Source organism: Mus caroli, unplaced genomic scaffold (genome assembly GCF_978045245.1).
Source record: "Mus caroli unplaced genomic scaffold, Mus_caroli_1 scaffold_11, whole genome shotgun sequence".
Lineage (NCBI taxonomy): Eukaryota > Metazoa > Chordata > Mammalia > Rodentia > Muridae > Mus > Mus caroli.
In genome coordinates this window covers 94,525,527-94,545,727 of record NW_028227266.1, presented here as the reverse complement: position 1 = coordinate 94,545,727, position 20,201 = coordinate 94,525,527, and the positions used below count along the sequence as shown (strand labels likewise).

At 38.3% G+C, this 20,201-nt stretch overlaps 1 protein-coding gene across 5 annotated transcripts in view; it reads left to right on the top strand.

Moving 5' to 3' along the window:
* Nucleotides 1-20,201, top strand: part of Trpc1 (transient receptor potential cation channel subfamily C member 1) — a 45,894-nt gene that overhangs the window by 14,152 nt on the left and 11,541 nt on the right. For 3 of the 5 annotated variants that reach the window (XM_021171740.3, XM_021171739.3, XM_029481861.2), the window contains 5 exons: nucleotides 4,243-4,445; nucleotides 10,097-10,228; nucleotides 13,298-13,493; nucleotides 15,116-15,452; nucleotides 18,935-19,074. In XM_021171740.3, the coding sequence (XP_021027399.1) occupies nucleotides 4,243-4,445; nucleotides 10,097-10,228; nucleotides 13,298-13,493; nucleotides 15,116-15,452; nucleotides 18,935-19,074 (1,008 nt within the window). The remainder of the gene's footprint in view (nucleotides 1-4,242; nucleotides 4,446-10,096; nucleotides 10,229-13,297; nucleotides 13,494-15,115; nucleotides 15,453-18,934; nucleotides 19,075-20,201) is intronic. The other 2 variants (XM_085827904.1, XM_029481860.2) reach the window with 1 other exon arrangement.

Sequence of the window (20,201 nt, the reverse complement as noted above, 5' to 3'; positions counted from 1 at the left end):
GTTACAGCTAAAAAACTGGGTAAGGACTATAGATTGTTACAGCTAAAAAACTGGGTAAGGACTATAGATTGTTACAGCTAAAAAACTGGGTAAGGACTATAGATTGTTACAGCTAAAAAACTGGGTAAGGACTATAGATTGTTACAGCTAAAAAACTGGGTAAGGACTATAGATTGTTACAGAAGCTGTGTCTCCGATTCAGATGCTGGGTAGATGTAGAAAGCTGTGGATGCCTGGGAAACAGGCACCCACTAAGCATCTCCAAGTAAAACCTAGAGATAGGCCTGGAGACACATACCTTCATGCCAGCACTTGAAAGGCAGAGGCAGGGGGATTTCTGTGAGTTTGAGGCCATCCTGGTCTACATAGCAAGTTTCCAGGACAGCTAGAGCTACACAGTGAAACCCTGTCTCAGTTAATAATAATAATAATACAGAAAATTTGATACAAAGCACCAAAATCTATTAGAAAAGAACATTTAGAAATTTTCAGAAAATAAAACATAAATTTTAAACCTTAATTTTTAATTAAAATTTTAATTTTAACAAAAAAGTTTAAGATACTAAATTTTGTTTACTAACAACAAAATTGTTTATTAAAAACCAAAATTTTAAAAACATACTACTATAGGACAGGGTGTTTTAGAAAATATTTTGGCAAGGAACAACATACACAACAAAGAAACTTGTATTTTCTAGCCTAGTATTTTCTCCTCTAGAAATCTGAGAAGGAAATGGGAAAAATCATTGATTTATGTTTTATGTGTAGCAGTGGAACACTGAGATACCCTAAATATCCTAAGTACAGCTCAGTCTTAGATCACTCAACTAGCATGGCCTTGATTACATTCCTAGGATAGGAGGGAAAAAAAGAAAAAGAAAACATTCTGAACGTCAAAACAGGAAATATAAATAACCACATGTATAAACTTTGGAATACAAGGCAGTAATGTAAATTACTTAAAAAAGATTGAGACAAGTTTTAATGTATTCCAGACTGCCTGATCTCCTTGTACAACCAAGGATAACCTTGAACTCCTGCGCTCCTGCCCCTACCATTCAAATGTTGGAATTGTAGGTGTGAATCACCATACCCAGTTAGATAAAATGAGGATTGTGTACACACACACACACACACACACACACACACACACACACACAAGACTGAAGGTTGAAAGTACACATAGAAAAGAGGCTGAGAGATGGCTCCAGGGTTCGGAAGACCTGGGTTCATTCCCCACATCCACATAGCATCTCACAACTAAGTACAACTCTAGCTCGAGAGGGCCCATCTCCCTCATAGCATCTTCTGGATGCTACATGGACATGCTACCCAGCATATGCAGATGAAACAATCATCCACATAAAATAAATAAATCTTTTAAAATTTCTTAAAAATGCACATGAAAAGAGATATGGAAAATTAAGCGAATGTTACTTTATAGTAGTCATTTCTTAGTGATTGAACTAATTAAAGATTTTTCTTTTATAATTTTATTGGTTTTTCTCAGTAGAAAGATAGTCATTGAAATATTAATATTAATTATAAATGAGATAATTTTGTACACTGAATTTAAGAATTTTTAACATTTATTATTGTTGAAGGTATAGTAAAACAATCAGTTTTAATAACTGCTATATTATCAGCTGATTGATTTCAGAATAAAATGTATTTAAAGAACTAAACAAATTTTATATTCATTTAGACTACTAAAAAAAAGCCTATGATTTGGGGACCTGTTGTTGTAAATAGAGTATAATGTTTTCTATCATGCACAAGCTCCAGGTTTCAACTTTCAAACACAGACATACACACTTTAAAAACTACCTTAAGAACAACAAAAAGTGTGACTTTCCTAGAATACCTCTAAGTTCAGATGGTGGTGAGAAACCAGTAAGAATGGAATGAAGAGGACTGAGATGAGATTCTGTCACTGACGGACAAAAGCTAACAGAATCCCGTTCAGTTCCCACCATCTATCCCACAGTTACTATTATATTTGTATATGCCTGTTCCACCTTCTAGCCTTTGAACACATTGCCTTTCTTCAGACTGAGGTGGAGCGCTATGTGCCACTACAGCAGTGGCAAGTATTATCTCCTCACCATTGCCATCAGCAGTGGAAAGCCTTGGCAGTCCCAGCTGCTCAGTGAAGAAGGCACTTTCTGCTCTGTCTCTAACAAGTAAAGGTCACTCAGTCTTTATCCAAATACTTACGGTGGCTATAAAACCAACTTTTAACAGCTTTATTGTTTCTAGACAGATACAATGAAATATTTTAATATATTTTTCTTTTACTATTTAAGTGTGTTCATTCTGTAGCCTTGGCTTGTCGGGTTGTCTCTTCACTATTCACTTTAAAATAAAGGTTATTTGAAAATATGAAGGTCATGCTATCAGCAGTGAAATTATACACTTTAATCTTACACATGTCTAGTAGTGCTGTTCTAGCTGTGAGTGCTTCATAGAAAACAGAAGGGTCACTTTTCAGTTAGGACTTTAAGCCCGAGAGTAAATATAATTTTATTTTTGATCAATAACACAAATCAGAAAAAGTACCTCTTTTAGGCTTTTATGTAACCATTGCATAAATTCATGAGTATGAAATCTCCAATAAATAATTGAAAGGTACATGAACAAATTTCATAAAAGAAAAGCATATGAAAAAATATCAAAACTTACCAGTATTTAAAAGAAAGTAAATTAAAATATCATTGTTTTTCACTCATATTAAGAGTGACCATGCCATTTGCTGTGAGTAAAACTTTACTATAAAATGGATACATCCCTATATTATCAAGAATTTAAACCATTGAAAAGATTTTGACATTACGTATCAAGAACTTCAATTTTTTTTCTAGCTTTTTAACCTATAATTCTAGTTCTAGAGGAGTGTCTATAGTAATGAGATAGTCCTAAATTTGTAAAAAAAAAAAAAAAAAAACAAACAAACAAACTATTTTATAGTGATATTTGCTGTAACGTCATTTATATCACAAAATATCTTGAACCCAGATTTTGTGAGTTTCCTTAAATTGCATGCAAAATTCTGTGCGTGATTTGGTCCCTTGAAGATCCTGGGCTCTCAGGCGAAGAGATTATTCTCTCAATCTTTGAGTACTAAGAACTATTGCTTTTATTAAGAACTGTTGTTTTTATCACTCGTGCTTAGCACACTAGGATGTATGCAAAATGTGTCTTTCAAAAGGGGTGAAGTAAAGAAAGGACTAGAAGGAAATACTGTACTATAAAATGTTATTTGAGTAGAAGGAATATGGGCATTTTTATTCTTCTTTCTGCTTTTCTGTATTTTTCAGATATTTTAAATGAGTATACACTACTTTTACAATGTTAATAAAAGTTACCAAGGTGTGAGCTTGATGAGCTAACCCTGGAGTCAAACAGCTCTCAAGGAAACCTCTGCAAAAAAGTGAGAAGCATTGGCAAGAATATGCAATAGTCATAAAATAGCCAACCTTTTTATTTAACCCGATACTTAAACTACTAAATGTTTTGTCTTCATTTCATACAATCATTGGCCTCAGGTCCCAGTTAGTGGGAGGAGTCAGCTCTTGGCTGACTGTGGTTCCACACATTCACTTCTCTGAGCCTCAGTTTCTTCACGGTTACTAATTACACTCAGCTCTGTAGTTCCCTGTGGGCATTAAACGGGAAGATAAATGACTGACAGCTCCAGTTCTTGCTAAGTGTTAGCTGTGACTGTAGTGGTCTTACATATTCGTGACAGGCTGCAGATTAGGTAGGGATTGGACGGTATAAAGAAGTAGCCTCATCGCTATCTGTAGGACAAGGTAGGCCACACGGATGTAAACTTTAGTTTTCCTCCTGCATTTATACTGTGGCTGTTCTTAACATTTTTCCATGTTATTGTTTTCCAAAAATTCTTCTTCTTTCTTCTTATCATTCATGTTTCTATTAATTTTTAAAAATATTAATTCTTTTTCTTAAATTATTTCTCTAGATGCTCTTGCTTCTATATTAGTAAAAAATGGAACTGTAGTATTAGGATGTTGCCTATTGAAGATTGTATTTATTATATAACATTTGTTAATTAAAACTGAAATTTTAAAGTTTTAAAATAATGAGTCTAAGTAAAATGTATTCTTCTTAAAATAAGCCTTATGTTCCTTATTTAATATTACTTTTATTCCATCCTTTAGATAAATATATTTTTGAAGTCACAGATAATAACCTTTGGACATTTATATGAATATTTTTCAGAAACTTATGGAACGAATTCAGAATCCAGAATATTCAACAACGATGGATGTCGCACCTGTTATTTTAGCTGCTCATCGTAACAACTATGAAATCCTTACAATGCTTTTAAAGCAGGATGTGTCTTTGCCCAAGCCCCATGCTGTTGGCTGTGAATGCACACTGTGTTCTGCAAAAAACAAGAAGGACAGCCTCAGACATTCCAGGTGAGGAAATGAAGATTTTGGTAAATAGAAGAGTAATGTATCAAAGCACCTGTCGATGACACTTACTTGGGGAAAAATGCTCTTTCAGTGCAACTTTTAAGAAATATGCTTGGGTGACATAGGAGAGCCAGATTTCTAGCGCCTTTGTTCACGAGGTAAATTAGCAAGAGTGGAAAGGCACCACTTGGCACCTTATAAAGAAAAACAAACTACTACTATACCGTCATCAGCACCACCGTCATGATGGCTTTTTGAGGTAGAGTCTTGCATACTGGCTAGCCTGGAACTCATCTTGAGGGCTTTAGGCTAATCTTAAATTCGTGATCCTCTGCCTTTCTGTTTCTTGAATACATGGGTTGTAGGCATGTACTATTATTCTTGGAAGAACACAGCTTAACTGAGAAATGTGCAAAGACTGTTGGCTGCTGCTTTCTCCTCCCAGGTGTTTGTAGCCTGAGGCAGCTGCCTACAGAGATCTCCTACTGAGAATGGCTAGTCCCTCCCCTGTGCTCTACATATTAAATGTGCTGAGAGGTTCCAGAGGTAGCAAAACCCACCCTGACCCCAGCTTCACTGTGTATGTGCCTGTGTGAGTGTAGTCTGTCTTTTCTTTATTCCCTTCTCATGCTTTGTCAGGGTTCCAAGACCCAAGCTTCAAAGGTCCTGTTATATTTGTTTGCCACCATATGTGTGCTGGGAACTGAACCCAGGTCCTCTGCTGAGGAATGAGCACTTTTAACTACTGAGCCATCTTTCCAGCCCACAAAACTTCTCACTAAGTATTTGAACTCTTCTTGCCTCTTATTTCTCTTCTTAGACCATATTTATATTTCTATCTTTACTACTTATAATCTCTTCCCATTTCGCTAGTTGAAATGTTAACATCAAGAAAGGACCTGCCTTCTTTAGGTTCAACAAGATCACTCCATGGGCAGTTTTATTGCAGGTGTGGCTGTCAGTTGGTTGAGAAGTCAGCTTTTCAGCATAAGCCCTTTCTATGCTTTGTATATGGTTTTGATACCCGTTGTAGCAACATTGAGAGATATAGGCAGTCTTAGACATGGTAGCACACATCTATAACCCCATTTCCTAGAATGGTAAGGCAGAAGAAGGATCATAAATTTGAGGCCAGCAGAGGGTATTTAGAAAATTACCCTGCCTTAGGTATTATTATACATGTTATCCAAAGATGTTTTCATCCTAATGAGGCAGGTTGTTCAATAACCTCTTTGTTCATTTCCTTGTCTGTAAAATAGAACTGTTAAAAATGCAGTGATATTTTAGAAATGTTTAGGTAACAAATATTAATTACCAAAAATGTGATATTCAGGGTTTTTTGTTTTTTGTTTTGTTTTTGTTTTTTGTTTTTTTGAGACAGGGTTTCTCTGTGTATCCCTGGCTGTACTGGAAGCCACACTGTAGACCAGGCTGGCCTCAAACTCAGAAATCCGCCTGCCTCTGCCTCCCTAGTGCTGGGATTAAAGGTGTGGGCCACCACTGCCCCCCCGGTTTATTCAATATATGGTTCTTTCACAGTTTTTTTGTAAAGTAGTTAAAAATAGTTACAAGCTCACTTGGGAGGCAGAGGCAGGTGGATTTCTGAGTTTGAGGCCAGCCTGGTCTATAGAGTGAGTTCCAGGACAGCCAGGGCTATACAGAGAAACCCTGTCTCAAAAAAGCAAACAAACAAAAAAACCTAACCAAACAAAAATAGTTACAAGCTGAGGGCCACCAGGTTAATGTTTGCTGCTTTTGATGGTTTCAGGCACCAACATGGTTAAGTAGGGGTAATATGATTTCTCTTAATGTGTGGCTTGTCTACAAAATCTCTTGACCTGTGAATTATTTTTAAATGTAGTTGTATATACATTTATACAAAAGAGTCCCAGAATTTTTTACTAGTAACTGCTACCTTAATTCTGAGGGATTGGAAAATATAATTCATTTCTGACAGAGTGTAAAGGAACAAACCAAGTTTACTCTTAAAATGTAAAATTCTAATCAGGCTATTTATGAAGTTATTATTGATCACTTTAGCTTCCTAGAATTTAACCATTTTAAACTAACACACCATGCTATTAGGAATTCTCCCAGTACATAGAAACAACAGAGCCTAATTTCTGTGTCCATGTTGGAACTATTTGGCAAATTCTGTCTAAAAGGCATCGTTTGGCTGCTGGTGGCTCTTGGCTCTTGCACATGATCCTGTATTAAGAACTTGTTAATATTCTTTAGGTCTTTTCTTTTTCCAAACTTACATGCTACCCACAAGTGTATAATTGTCTAGTCAGCTAGGCATTTGTAGACATGCTATTACTCCATATGTGGCTTTCTCATTTCCAGAGTCTCTCCTGACATTCCTGGTTGGTCCTCTCTGTCACAGACTTGCAGTCTGTCTTGAGGAGCAAGTTTTCCTTTGGTCATTTTGCCCAGGCCAGTGTTTGGTTCTTCTGGCCCAGCGTTACAGGTTCACTAGCTTGTACTGATAAAACTACAGCTTTTTATTGAATGGGGAATAGGAAGGATTGAGGGAGATCTCAGCCATAAACTCAGTGGGAGGCTCATGAAACTTGTCAACAGTAAAAAGTTCTGAATATGAAATGGCTGAAAATTAATTTAAAATCATACAGTGATTGTGACCTGTTTCTGAGATCACTTGCCTACTGCACGTGGGGTCTGTTCAGTGCAGCCTTGCTTGCACTGGCATACCATTTATGATGAATGGTCTTTTAAAGTCAATCAATGTAGATTTAGTTGTCTACACATCTTTGGGTAGTTATAGTGCAGGCAAATGCCTCTACAGGAATACTTAAGATACAGATAGAGCAGATATGGTGGTACCTGCCCATAATCTGAGCTGCTTCAAAGGTTGAGGCAGAAGAATTGTGAGCTCATGGCCAGTGTGGTAATGGAAAAAGAAAAAAACATGCAGACAAGTGAATGCAGTTTGGTTGGTTGGTTTGTTTGTTTGTTTGTTTGTTTTAATATGGTATCTTGGTATATTTCCCAAGCTAGCTTTGAGTTCGAGCAATCCTCCTGCCCCAGCCCCCTGTGTATCCATGAATGCAGACTATCTTTGCTTATAAATAACATTAAAGCTATAGATTAAATGAGGAATGTGTCAGTAAATTTAGAATTTTATCTAGAAAAAAATCCATTACAAAGAAAGTAAGAAGTTAAACAACGGAAAAGGTATTTGTGTCACTTTTGACTTGAGAATAAACAACAGGAAAAAGTGGGCTAAAGAATTTGAACAGGCAGTTTACAGAAGCATAGCTATAAAGCTCGGGCGGAGAGATGACCTTCTAAAGAAACACAGGTTAGAACAGCCTAAGGCTCCATTTTCTAGTAAGGCCAAATTTAGGATGGCAGTGCCTAATCCAGTGAATATAACAGAGGCTTGTGGGAAATTCACTTTTTTTATCTTATCACTCTCAATAATATCTGAGAGTATATGATATGCATACTGTTTTTGCCCAACAATTTGAACCGTATATAGGATGTAAGAATTAAAGAAATATCTGTTGTTTCATTTTTATAGTAGAAACAAATTAGGAGCAACTTAAGTGTTCATTAATGGAGATTCAATGGACAGCCATCAAATGGAAAACTGGTTGTAGTAAAGAATGAGATACATTGAAACATGGTGACCATGGAGGAGGACTGTAGCATTCAGGCTCCTGGATTGTCTACTCTAAAATGACAAGTGTGCATTAAATTTTTATGCAAAACACATACATGTATTAAATCTCTCAAATTTGTGAACTACAAATTATATTTAAATGTTTATATTAAAGAATTTTTATGAATTGTTTATTCCCTATTTTGTTATTGAAATGGGAATATTTATTAAATTACAGAGAATAAAGGGATTCATTCACTCAATTAGCTAGAAATTATATATAACTGAATAATTTTACTCATAACTAGTTGAAAAATCTTTCAAAATTATAACCTGGAATAATGAGACATATGTTAAATATGTCTAGGATTCTGAAGAAGTTTAAGCTTTGGGAGAGGAAAACTTAATAATCGTTCAATTCATATGATAGTAGGTATTTGCTAGCACATTTTCTTTAAATTTATGTATGTTCAGGGATAGCATTTTACTTTATATTATAAAAGGAATTTTTGTATATTTCTCTTTTTTTAAAAAAAGGAAAAGATCACAAAGTAGATATCATTTCAATTAACTTAATTTGATAATATGAACTATAAACAAAAATAAAATTAAGAAAGGAGAAATGCTGGTTTTAAATTAGATCATTAAAATATATGTGTTCATATTTTCCAGATAGATATGTTATGTGACAGGAATTATAAATAGAATATTTCTCTTACAATTAAGATGTTCAGAAGTAAAAGAATATTCAGTTTAACCATAGTGAATTTTTGATTTTTTGAGGCAGGGCACTCTATAGTCTTAGTATAGTTATGCAGCTGACAAATGAATTTAATAGGAAACATTTATCTGATGAGGAACAATAAGTGTCCTCTGTGTAGTCATAAATACAATTCGATTGTGGGGGGTTTTGTCATTCTTTTTTAATTATTATTTTTTGAGAACTTTTTACATGAGCATGTTATCTACATTATTCTCACCTCTCCCTTCTGTCTCAAGCTCTTCCTGTGTTTCTCCTCTGAAATCCATGCTTTCTTAATTATTATTGATACACACACGTGCACACGCACACACACACACACACACACACACTCACACACTCTACTGAGTCCATTTCATGTTGCTTGTATGCATGTGTTCAGGGCTGGCCATTGGGGATTGAACATCCTGTGCAGGAGCTACCCTTGGAGGAAACTAGTTCTTTCAGCAGGCACTGGCTGCCTGCCACTTGTTCTCCAGGGCTGGGGCCATATGAACTTTGCCCTCTGTACAGTGGCACATCCTCTGGTGTTGTCATTATGCTGGTCTTGTTCAGGCAGCCATATTGTTGAGATTTCATAGGTGCATTTTCACTGTCATACCTAGAAGACAGTCTGTAGGAAGGGGTCTGGGCCACTGACTCTTACAGTCTCTCTGCCTACCTCTTCTGTGTTTCCCCCAAGTCTGAGGTGTAGGGGTAACCTTGTAGATGTAAAAGATGGGATTGTGCACCCAAAAGCTCCTGGTTCTGCATTTTGATTAGTTGTGAGTTTCTCAGAAAATCTCAGTCCTTTGCACAAAGAAGCTTCTCTGATGAGTGGGAGAGATGCACTCATCTGTGGGTATAGACACAGGGATGTAGAAGTTGTATTGGCTTAGGAGACATCAGTAAGCAGCAGTTCCTCCTCTCGGGCCTGCGACCCTCCAGCCACAGGAAGTTGTTCTTGCTCTGTATCCTAGATGGGCCTAAAACCTGCTTTGTGACCTTCAAATCCCAGTCCTGTCTCAGCTGCCTGAGAGATGAAACTGCAGTGTGTATATGCCAAGACAGCCACAATTTTGAATGTTTGAAAAGAGATAGTAACTTAAAGCTGTGGACAACATTTTCCAATGTTTGTTCTCAAAATACTTAAGTTTTAGGTGTTTCTTCTTATGGAAATATCTTGAAATATTTATACATTTATAAAGATTGGAGATGAAAACTAACAAGGGTATGTTTGTTTTTTGTTTTGTTTTGTTTTTTACATTGGGTAATTAAATTCTATCACAGGTTTCGTCTTGATATCTATAGATGTCTGGCCAGTCCAGCTCTGATAATGTTGACAGAGGAAGATCCAATTCTGAGAGCGTTTGAACTTAGTGCTGACTTAAAGGAACTCAGCCTTGTGGAGGTGGAATTCAGGTGGGAAAAAATAAACGTTGTTTGTTATGTCTTTTGTTGTAGAGTCTTCTGCCTCAATCTGTTCATAAGCTGACTAAGGTTGTTGCCACTTAGAATTTCCTTTCTCTGTCTAAGGAACACGTCTTGGTGCTATTTAGTGTACTCCTCCTCTGTCCTTTCTCTTTAACCCCTGAATCCCCAGGCAGACCTTGAGATTATCCTTATTGCAGAGTATCTGCTGTAGAGTCCTCTTGCCAGCTTCCGTTTGAAAAGTGCCAACAGGGACTGTACTTGAAAACGCTTTCCTCTCATAGTTGCTTGTGTGGCTCTGCTCCATCTTGAAAAGTTAACACTTACTGGAACAGGATCAGAGATTCACAGTTTTCATTAGCCTTAATACAGGCATATATAATGTGTTCTTCAAAGTCCTGAGTCCAGAGACTTATGAAAAACCTACATATAAGTTTTAAATTTTAGAACTACTATTCTTTAAGTATATTACATTAAAAAGAAAAACTCAATATGACATCTGTCTTACTTAGGGTTTTACTGCCGTGAACAGACACCATGACCAAAGCAACTCATGAAGGACAACATTTAATTAGGGCTGGCTTACAGGTTCAGAGGTTCTGCCCATTATCATCAGGGTGGGAGCATGGTCTGAAGGTCATTAGGAGATTGACTTCCAGACAGCTAGATGGTCTCAAGCCCACCCCCATAGTGACACATTTCTTCCAACAAGGTCACACCTCCTAATAAGGCCAAGCATTTTCAAACTACCACAACACAGACACACACACACACACTTTGAGAAACTTACAAGACATAGTTAAAAACTTAATTTTATTAAGACATGAGGCTATGAATAAATTTTATTTAAGTATGAAGAAGTTCTTATTTTAACCTTATTTTTCTTTCCATATAAATTAAAATTTATATAATTCCTCCCAAATTGATTTGTACAACTACTATGATTGTAGTACAGTCATGAACAAATAAAGTTAGATTTGAATGTTATCTTAAAACTCACTTATTTCAATCTGGTATTCAGTAGGCAGAGAAAGGGGTGCAAACGCAAGATGTTTTTACTAATGTCAGCATCGAGTTAAAAGCAGAGTTAAGCCGGGCCTGGTGGTTTATGCCTTTAATCCCAGCACTCAGGAGGCAGAGGCAGGCAAATTTCTGAGTTCGAGGCCAGCCTGGTCTACAGAGCGAGTTCCAGGACAGCCAGGGCTACACAGAAAAACTCTGTCTCAAAAAACCAAAAAAAAAAAAAAAAAAAAAAGCATAGCTAAAACTGAATGAAGCAAAGTTATAGCTCAGCATTGTGCCACATCCTGCAGTCCCACCACTTGTGAGATGGAAGGAAGCAAGAGGATTGGTGTGTGAAGCCAGCTCCCTGGGCTACATAACAAAGCTATGTCTCAGCAAAACTGTGTCTCAGAAAGGGAGACAAAGGTAGGGCACGGTGACACACATCTTTAATCCCTGCACTTGAGAGACAGAAGAACTATTGTGAGTTCCAAGGCCAACCTGGTCTACCTGATGATTCCTGGATAGCAGGATTACACAGTGAGAGACCGTCTTTCAAACACCAAAAAGGAAAAGAGGAGGGAGACGAAACCCATAAAGTTATATTAGGGTGCAAGCTCCTGGTTCACCTCTAACTGAATCTCTGTCTAAACTACACAAGCACTTAATTATCTTCTCATAATCTATTAGAGATTAAACAGATCAATAAGTTATGTATTTGCTCTAGCCATCTTAAATGTTTATTTAGATGAGGTATGTTTGTTATAACACTTTGCTGCATGTTCCTACCTGCAGTTATATATTCCTAAGCCAGAAGACATGTAATAAATACTTTATTTGTCAGAGAAATCCAGTGATTTGTTCTCATGTTATGTAATAATGTAAAAAACGAGAAACATGTTTGCCTCTAAGGAAACGGCTGAGGATTGAGTAGTAGCTTCACACAGCCAGTTCCTGGACCAGTCGCCCTGTAGGAAGAGTAAGCAGTGGACGCCTTCCTGCTCTCATATTTTTTTCTGCATGAGAAAAGAGCTGAATACAATTATTTTCAAATGTCTAGCCTCATATGCATGAGTAATAGTTATTTGCAACATACTTATTTTTGATTAACTGAGTTATAAATTTAATGTAATTGATGTTTAATAAATAATTATGTACTAAAACTTCATTTCTCACAAATTATGTTAAAGAAATGTTTTATAAGTAATTCAAAGACAGTGGTAAATGTAGAAAATAGTACTCCTGATGAAAGTCCCTTAGGAGCTGCAGTTAGTGGGGTTTTTAATTTGAATTTCCCTAAAATGAGTGCTTTTAAGAAATCTTTTTCAGTGTTAGAATAGCATACATATGTTGTATATAACTGAAAGTTGCTGTAAGCTTATATTACCTAGTAAAAGCATTGTTTTTATTGTTTACATGACTAATATCAAGGGAAATTATAGCCATCTGTGATGGTTTGAATATGCTTGGCACTATTTGGAGGTGTGGCCTGTTGGAATAGGTGCGTCACTATGGGCATGGGCTTTAAGATCCTCCTCCTAGCTGCCTGGAAGCCATTCTTCCCCTTTCTGTCTTTGGATGAAGATGTAGAACTCTCATCTCCTTTAGCCTCACATCTGCCTGGATGCTGCCATGCTCCCACCTTGATGATAATGGCTGAACTTCTGAGCCTGTAAGCCAGCCCCAATTTAATATTGTCCTTTATAAGTGTTGCCTTGGTCATGGTGTCTGTTCACAGCAGAGAAACCCTACCTGAGACATCATCTTACAGAGAATGAGAAGTAAGGGAAGTGAAGAGCTGAGCAAGTTTTGTTAAACGTTTCTCAGTGTGTATAACGTATACTGTGCTCACCTGAAATCATCAGTATGGGCACAGGAAGTCTGTTTCTCCAAAGCCGTGGAGAATTTCTGCACCAGAAAGCTCTTGTGTCAGCAGGAAAAGAGAAGATCTTATGTAGTCCTGTCAGAATTTAAATACTGCTGAGTAAAGTAATTTCTAGTGATGTAATCTCCGTGGGCAGTGGGAGTGATATTCCTAATAGAGACTGCGTTTTGTAGGAATGATTATGAAGAGCTAGCCCGTCAGTGCAAAATGTTTGCTAAAGATTTGCTCGCACAAGCCCGGAATTCTCGTGAACTGGAAGTTATCCTAAACCATACATCTAGTGATGAGCCTCTTGACAAACGAGGACTACTAGAAGAAAGAATGAACTTAAGTCGTCTGAAACTTGCTATCAAATATAACCAGAAGGAGGTATGAAGCTTTCTGTGATATATTTATTTTCCTTACCTTGGTTCTTAAATAAAAGTTGTAACAATATAAACAGTATAACGTTGATAACTCAGTAACGTATATATAGCTTAAAGGAAAGGTCATGCTAGTGTCTGAAAGTAGAAAGATCCTGTTTGGTAGGTTTCTGAGCATCAGCCAGGACCAGCAGTGGTCCCAGCTGAGTGATCAGATGGGGGAGCTGAGAGCATGACCCTGAAGGAAGCCTTTTAGAAGTCACATTGCATCCTTTCTACTAGAGTCTGCTGGCCACAGGAACCACAGTTTATTGAGTTGAAGGACAGATGGGAACAGTGCTGGCCTCTTCTCCCACCACCTCTCAGTGACAGGAATATAGAGAATCCGTGCCCATGCCTTAAACTGCTGTGGACATAGAACATTTATAATTGGAAACTTGCTCTTCTAGATACTATTTAATATAATTTCAAATTATTATTATATTTTGCTCTTATTTGAGATTTTTCTTGAAATTTTACATGAAATTTACTATTGACCAAGCTTAAGAGTATTATTGGGGGCTGCTGTAGTAGCTTAGTGGTTTGGAGTACTTGTTGCTTTTGATCAGGTCCCTGGTTCGATTCCTCAAACCCATGTGGTGGCTCACAAACATCTGTGATTCATTTACAAGGGATACCAATGCCCTGTTCTTACTCCTGCAAATACTATGCACTTCCATGGCATCCATACATGCATATAAGTAAAACATACACACACAAAAATCTTAAAAGTAATTTTTAAAAGAGTTCTTTTAATGGCTCAGGCCTGTAATCCCAGCTACTGAGGCAGGAAGATCTTTAGTCCAAGATCTGCCTGGTCAGCTTAGCAAGACTGTCTCAAGTGAAGGCTAACAAGAGGCCTGAGGACTTAGCAGAGTGGTAGAACACTTGCCTACTATGTACAAGGCCCCAACTTCAGTCCTGCACTGCAGGGGGAAATTAGTATCTCTGATATCTGATATATTTTAAGTCGCCCTCTGTGCTTTTGTGAAGTGTGTCTGGATCTGATATGTGGACCATTTTTTATCAGGCCATCTCTATTCCTTAGAACTTAGGAACTAAAGCCAGTACTTTCTCAAAGATTAGTTAATGCTATCTCTATGGAACGCACATTAACTTTCAACTGTTATATATATTAGATATTTTTGTGCTGACTAATAAAGGCTTATGATAGCATTTAAATGTGATTAGTTCCCTAGGCTGCTAATACTATTAATATTTAAAACAGCATGTGCTGTGACCAAGGCAGTATCCTAAGAACATGACACTGAATCTTCACAAGTTCGTGAGGAGCTACTGTTGCTATCGAGACGTTAGAAATGAGGGCTGGGAAGCTCGGAGAAGCTGAAAACTTACTCATGGTCATTCAGTCTGTGTCAGAGCCTAGATGTGAACTGTGTAATCAGACTCCATATCTATTCTCTGAACCTCTTCACTCTTATTTGTAAGAGGGAAAAAAACTATAAACTTTGTAGGCTTTTCTCCTAATGTTAATACTTTGAATATCAGTCAGTTACTGTTTTAAAGGTTTTTTGTTTTGTTTTTTTTTACCCTGCTTTTGTTTTTTATGCTTCTGTGTGTCCTTTTCAGTTTGTCTCCCAGTCAAATTGCCAGCAGTTTCTGAACACCGTTTGGTTTGGACAGATGTCAGGTTACCGCCGTAAGCCCACCTGTAAGAAGATAATGACTGTTTTGACAGTTGGCATCTTCTGGCCAGTTTTGTCACTATGCTATTTGATAGCGCCCAAATCTCAATTTGGCAGAATCATTCACACACCTTTCATGAAATTCATTATTCATGGAGCGTCGTATTTCACATTCTTGCTGTTACTAAACCTCTACTCACTTGTCTACAATGAGGACAAAAAAAATACAATGGGACCAGCCCTGGAGAGAATAGATTACCTTCTCATACTGTGGATTATTGGTAAGTGTCAATGAGTTCAGAAGATTTGTCTGTGTGTGTGTGTGTGTGTGTGTGTGTGTATGTTTATGCACATGTTTGTGCTGATATACATGTGTGCGTGTGAATGCAATGAGGGTGTATTATGTGACAAAACTTTTCCCGGGGAGCTGCAGCATACATGTCTACTTCCCACAGAAAGGAATCTTGTGGCTGACCAAAGTATGGATACCACGAAAGTCCAGTTTGGTGAATTAGTGAGTTGTATTGGGCTTCCCTACAGGAGTATTGATGAAGGGTTACTTAAGGGCACAGAAATAACTCAAAGACAGCTGTATCACCAAAGTGCACCCCAGCTCACAAAGCTAGGAACCTAAAATACACAGCACAGCCTGCAGACAGCTCAAGGGGCTGGAGAGGGTCCTTTCCAAGTGCCTCAGCTGGTCTAACCCAACCTTGCAGGCAGCTGGTCTGTCTGAGTTGTCTTTGAAAGCTTGGTTTCCTTTGGTCTCATCTTTTATTGTTTACTCAGGCAGGAAGGGGCCTAGTGAATATGGTCAGTTACAGGGGGCTTTACGAAGCTATTTTGAGTAGTTTACCTTCCTGCTTAAGGAACTTCTCTGCAGAGTGGAATGTTTTAATCTTCTGTTACACAGCAGGATATCCTCAGGGATATCCACCTCACTTTTTAAGACAGTATCTCACTGAGGGGTGGGGCTGGATCAGACCATGCTGGCTGGCCAGCACATCCTAGTGATTTCCTGAGTCTGCTGTTGATATTACAGGTGTTTGCTGCCATACCTGACTCTGTGTGTGTATGTGTGTATGTGTGTGTGCATGTGTGTGCTAGGATTTTAACTCAAATCATCATGCTTGCATAGCAAACATAGACTGAGCTGTCTTCGCAGCTCATAAGTTAAAAGTTTTTTTTTTTTAATTATATGTGTGTGTAAATGTGTGTGTGTGTACATGTACATCTATGGAGGCCAAAAGTCAAAGTTGGGTTCGTGTATTGTTCAGTTGTTCTTTACCTTGTTTTTTGGGGCAGGGTCTCTCATACAACCTTGATCTCCCGAATATGGATAGACTGGCTGGCTCCAGGGATCTGCCTGTCTCTGCCTCCCTAGCACTGGGGCTACTGGGGTACACTATGCACCTAGTCAAGGAGCTCTGGTCAGCATGTGGTGAGTGTGGTGAGCATGGCTCTGGCAAGCCTTGCCCTTCTCCCCCATTCCCACTGCCTTTCTAAAAACCCTTAGATTCGATTCCTAATACTAGTCCCTTATTTGGTCACTTCCTCCTCCTGAGGCTGATTACTAAGGCCTAGCTATCAAAGTATTAAAGTCTAGCAATCAAAAGCCCTTTTGGGTCACCTAATTAGCATGCCCAATTAAATTGAGTACCCTAACATCCTAACACAGGGTTTCTTGTAACTTTATAACCTGGTATTTTCTCAGGTCCCCTATTGGTCTCCTCTCTATCCAGAGGCAGTCCTTCGTGTGCTCCCCTCCCTCCCGGGGGGGGGGGACAACAAATACCCTTCCCCCCTTTCCCATGTTTCCTTCCCCTTCCTGATCATCCTCTAACTCCTGTCCTTGTCTCTTATTCCCTGCCCTCTGTCCCTCTGGGGCAAATAAACCTCCTTTGTGCTGAGAACTTGGTCTTGGGGGTCCTGAGCCGATACTTTTCCTAACACCTGGCTCTTTATGTCTATGCCGGGGATCTGAATTTACTTTCCCAGTCTTGCATGGCAAGCCCTTTACCACCTGAGTATATCATGGTGATTCCCCTGCAGGCTTTGCCGCTGGCAGAAAAAGATGATCAGAATGAGGGAAGAATGAAACTCGGCTCAGCCCAAGTTTCCTGTAACCGGCGCTGGACCAGGACTTCTAGAGTTAGCCCAGATCATTTTACTTTAACTGTATTTAATCACAGTACCACTTTTGGAAAAAAGTGTTCAGATAACAATTAACTCAGCCCCATAAGTACAAAGCTTAAGAAGTGTTTGCCTTGAAGTTCTTAGGAGAGTACCTATGGCTTCATCTGTAAGATGGTTTCTTGACTTAGAAACAGTGCTCAAGATAAGGGTCTAGGGAGAATGACAGAGGTAAACATAATAGCTGGGAGTCAGATTGGCCTGGCCCTAAGATGACACGGAAGTCCTGCAGGCTGTTGTTGAGCACAGGTGGCATCACTCATGAGAATGGGTTTATGGTCTAGGCATCTGGAGTTAGTGTTTCTTCATATGGAAATCCTGTCTTCCATTTCGAGTGGGTGTCTGAATCTGTTTCCTGTCACCTGCACTCATCGGGTTACACCCCAGCTGAAGGGAGCTTAGGCCTCACTCTTGGGGATCTAGGGGGCTTGTAGTCAGGCAGTGGGAGCCTGTAGCATTGGTGATAGTGAGTCTAGCCAGTGTGAGTCTAGAGTCCATGCCTAGAGATGGGGCCAGAGGGTTCAGAGTGGTGGCTGAATCTGGGTTCTCTACCTGAAGGGGGCATGGGAGGACAGGATTTGCTTTTGTAATGAGTGTGAAGTTTAGAAGAAACAGGAGCTGGGGTTGATTCAAGCAATGAATTGATTCATATTGAACAACTAGAGGACTGGAGTGCTAATGACTGAAATGAGAAGAAAATCTGCACGTGTGAATTTGAGGCAGAGATGAGCTCAGTTGGATACATCTCTAACTAGAGGAGCAGAGAGAAGAGTGCCTAAATAAGTTGAGTTTAGGAAAGAGGTTTGGAGGTAGAAATTGTTATATAAGTATGAATTAAGTTTAAATAAGTTGGGAAGATGGCTAAGTCAGCAGACTGCCTACTGTGCAGGCTTGAGGACCCGAGGTTAGGCCCACAGCACCACATAAAAGCCATGTACTCCAGTGTGCACCTGTAGCCTCAGTGCTATGAAGACAGACAGGTGGATCCTGGAGCTTGTTGGCCAGCCAGAAATGGGCTCCAAGTTCACTGAGACCCTGTCTCAAGAGCTAAGGTGGACAGGTCATTGAAGAACAACTGACATTGACTTCTGGCTTCTATACATCTGTGCATGCATGCACATATTCACTGGTCACACAAAAATTACAGAAATTTGAGACTTGTCACAAGATGCTATTTTTAAACCACTAGATCAGAGAAGATCATGAAAGCACCATATTTCATAGTTAAAAGAGTCGAGAACAAAACCATGGGGGCGGTTCACATGCATGCATTTATCTTCCTAGTTTATTTCTCATCAGTTAGTGTCTCATCAGTTAGTGTCCCATTCCGGCCGATATGAAACCTAAGGTTAGTTTTTTAAGTTGCATGAAACAGATGACTTTTTTCTTGCAAGTTTTAAAAGATCTTCACCCAAAAGCTGTTGTTCCCCTCCACGGACCCCTGCAGCCTTTGGAATACAATTATACCAGGGTATAGTTAACCCAAGAGCTAGAAACACTTTGTCTCTGAAAGTATTATTTAGCATATAGTTGAATTAATAAACCTGGCTTATTTTTTTAATCATTTTAGGGATGATTTGGTCAGACATTAAGAGACTGTGGTATGAAGGGTTGGAAGACTTCCTAGAAGAATCACGTAACCAGCTCAGCTTTGTTATGAATTCCCTTTACTTGGCAACCTTTGCCCTCAAAGTGGTGGCTCACAACAAGGTGACTGTCAACTGTCAATCAAAGATACATTTACTTCAAAAACTAAGATAACTGTGTATGTAACTGAGACTTAATGTAGACCCAAATCTATGTCTGATATATATATATATATATATATATATATATATATATATATTCACTTTAAAATACTCTGTGTGAATGTGGTTGCTTACTTTTTCAGTCCTTTGAATGGCTCACCTTTTAATTAATGGTCACCTGCCACATGTTGGGTACCATGGTTGATGTTAGGTACACTGTATCTAATTCCATTTTCACAGCGATTCTTTAAGACAGAACAGAAGTCATTATCCTCATTTTGCCAATAAGAAAATGACTCAGAGATATTAATAACGCATCTAAGACTATATAGTTTTTAAAAAGATGATTTAAATACAGGTCCCAGGTATTTTCTTTCTACCAAGTGTTTTATTTCTTCATTTAGCTCATTTACTTAATCTTTTATAATTTTACTTTCATCAATATTTATGATTTCACAAAGCCAGAAAATATAGTAGACTCTATTTTAGTTATGGGTGGCATATCTAAGGAACTAAGATACATAATATTGCCTGATTTTTTTGCTATTTATATAGACAGAGCCATGTGATTCTTTCAGTTTACTTTATATAACATGCGTTTGTTTAAGTGGTCAAACGTGTGCAGCATGTTGGTAAGAGAGCATTTCAGTGACTGAAGTGAGAAGTTACTAAAAAGTCGGACTTGGCCATCTAGAAATGAAAATGGTCAGATACAGGGCCTGATAGGTCAGGTGACATTGGTTTTTCAGACCAATTTCTTTACTTCTAGAAGTAGTTTTCAAATCCAAACAAAACATTTTGAGAGTGGAAGGATGTGTGGCTAACAGTCACACAGAACAACTGGTATATGGTCTCAGCCAACAGGACAGGCAGACAGGCAGACAGGCATGTTGTCTAGGTTCAACAACACTTTGGTTTGTTATTTGAAGGGGGTGGGATGGGTGAGTTGTAGTTTGCTCTAAATTCCTAAGTCAAAGGACTAGGTTTAGTATGGCTTCTAATTAACTGATAACCTACATGTTCATGATTTATGTTATACAATTTAGAGAAACTAGCTTAATATTTTACTCATAAAATGTCTAATACATT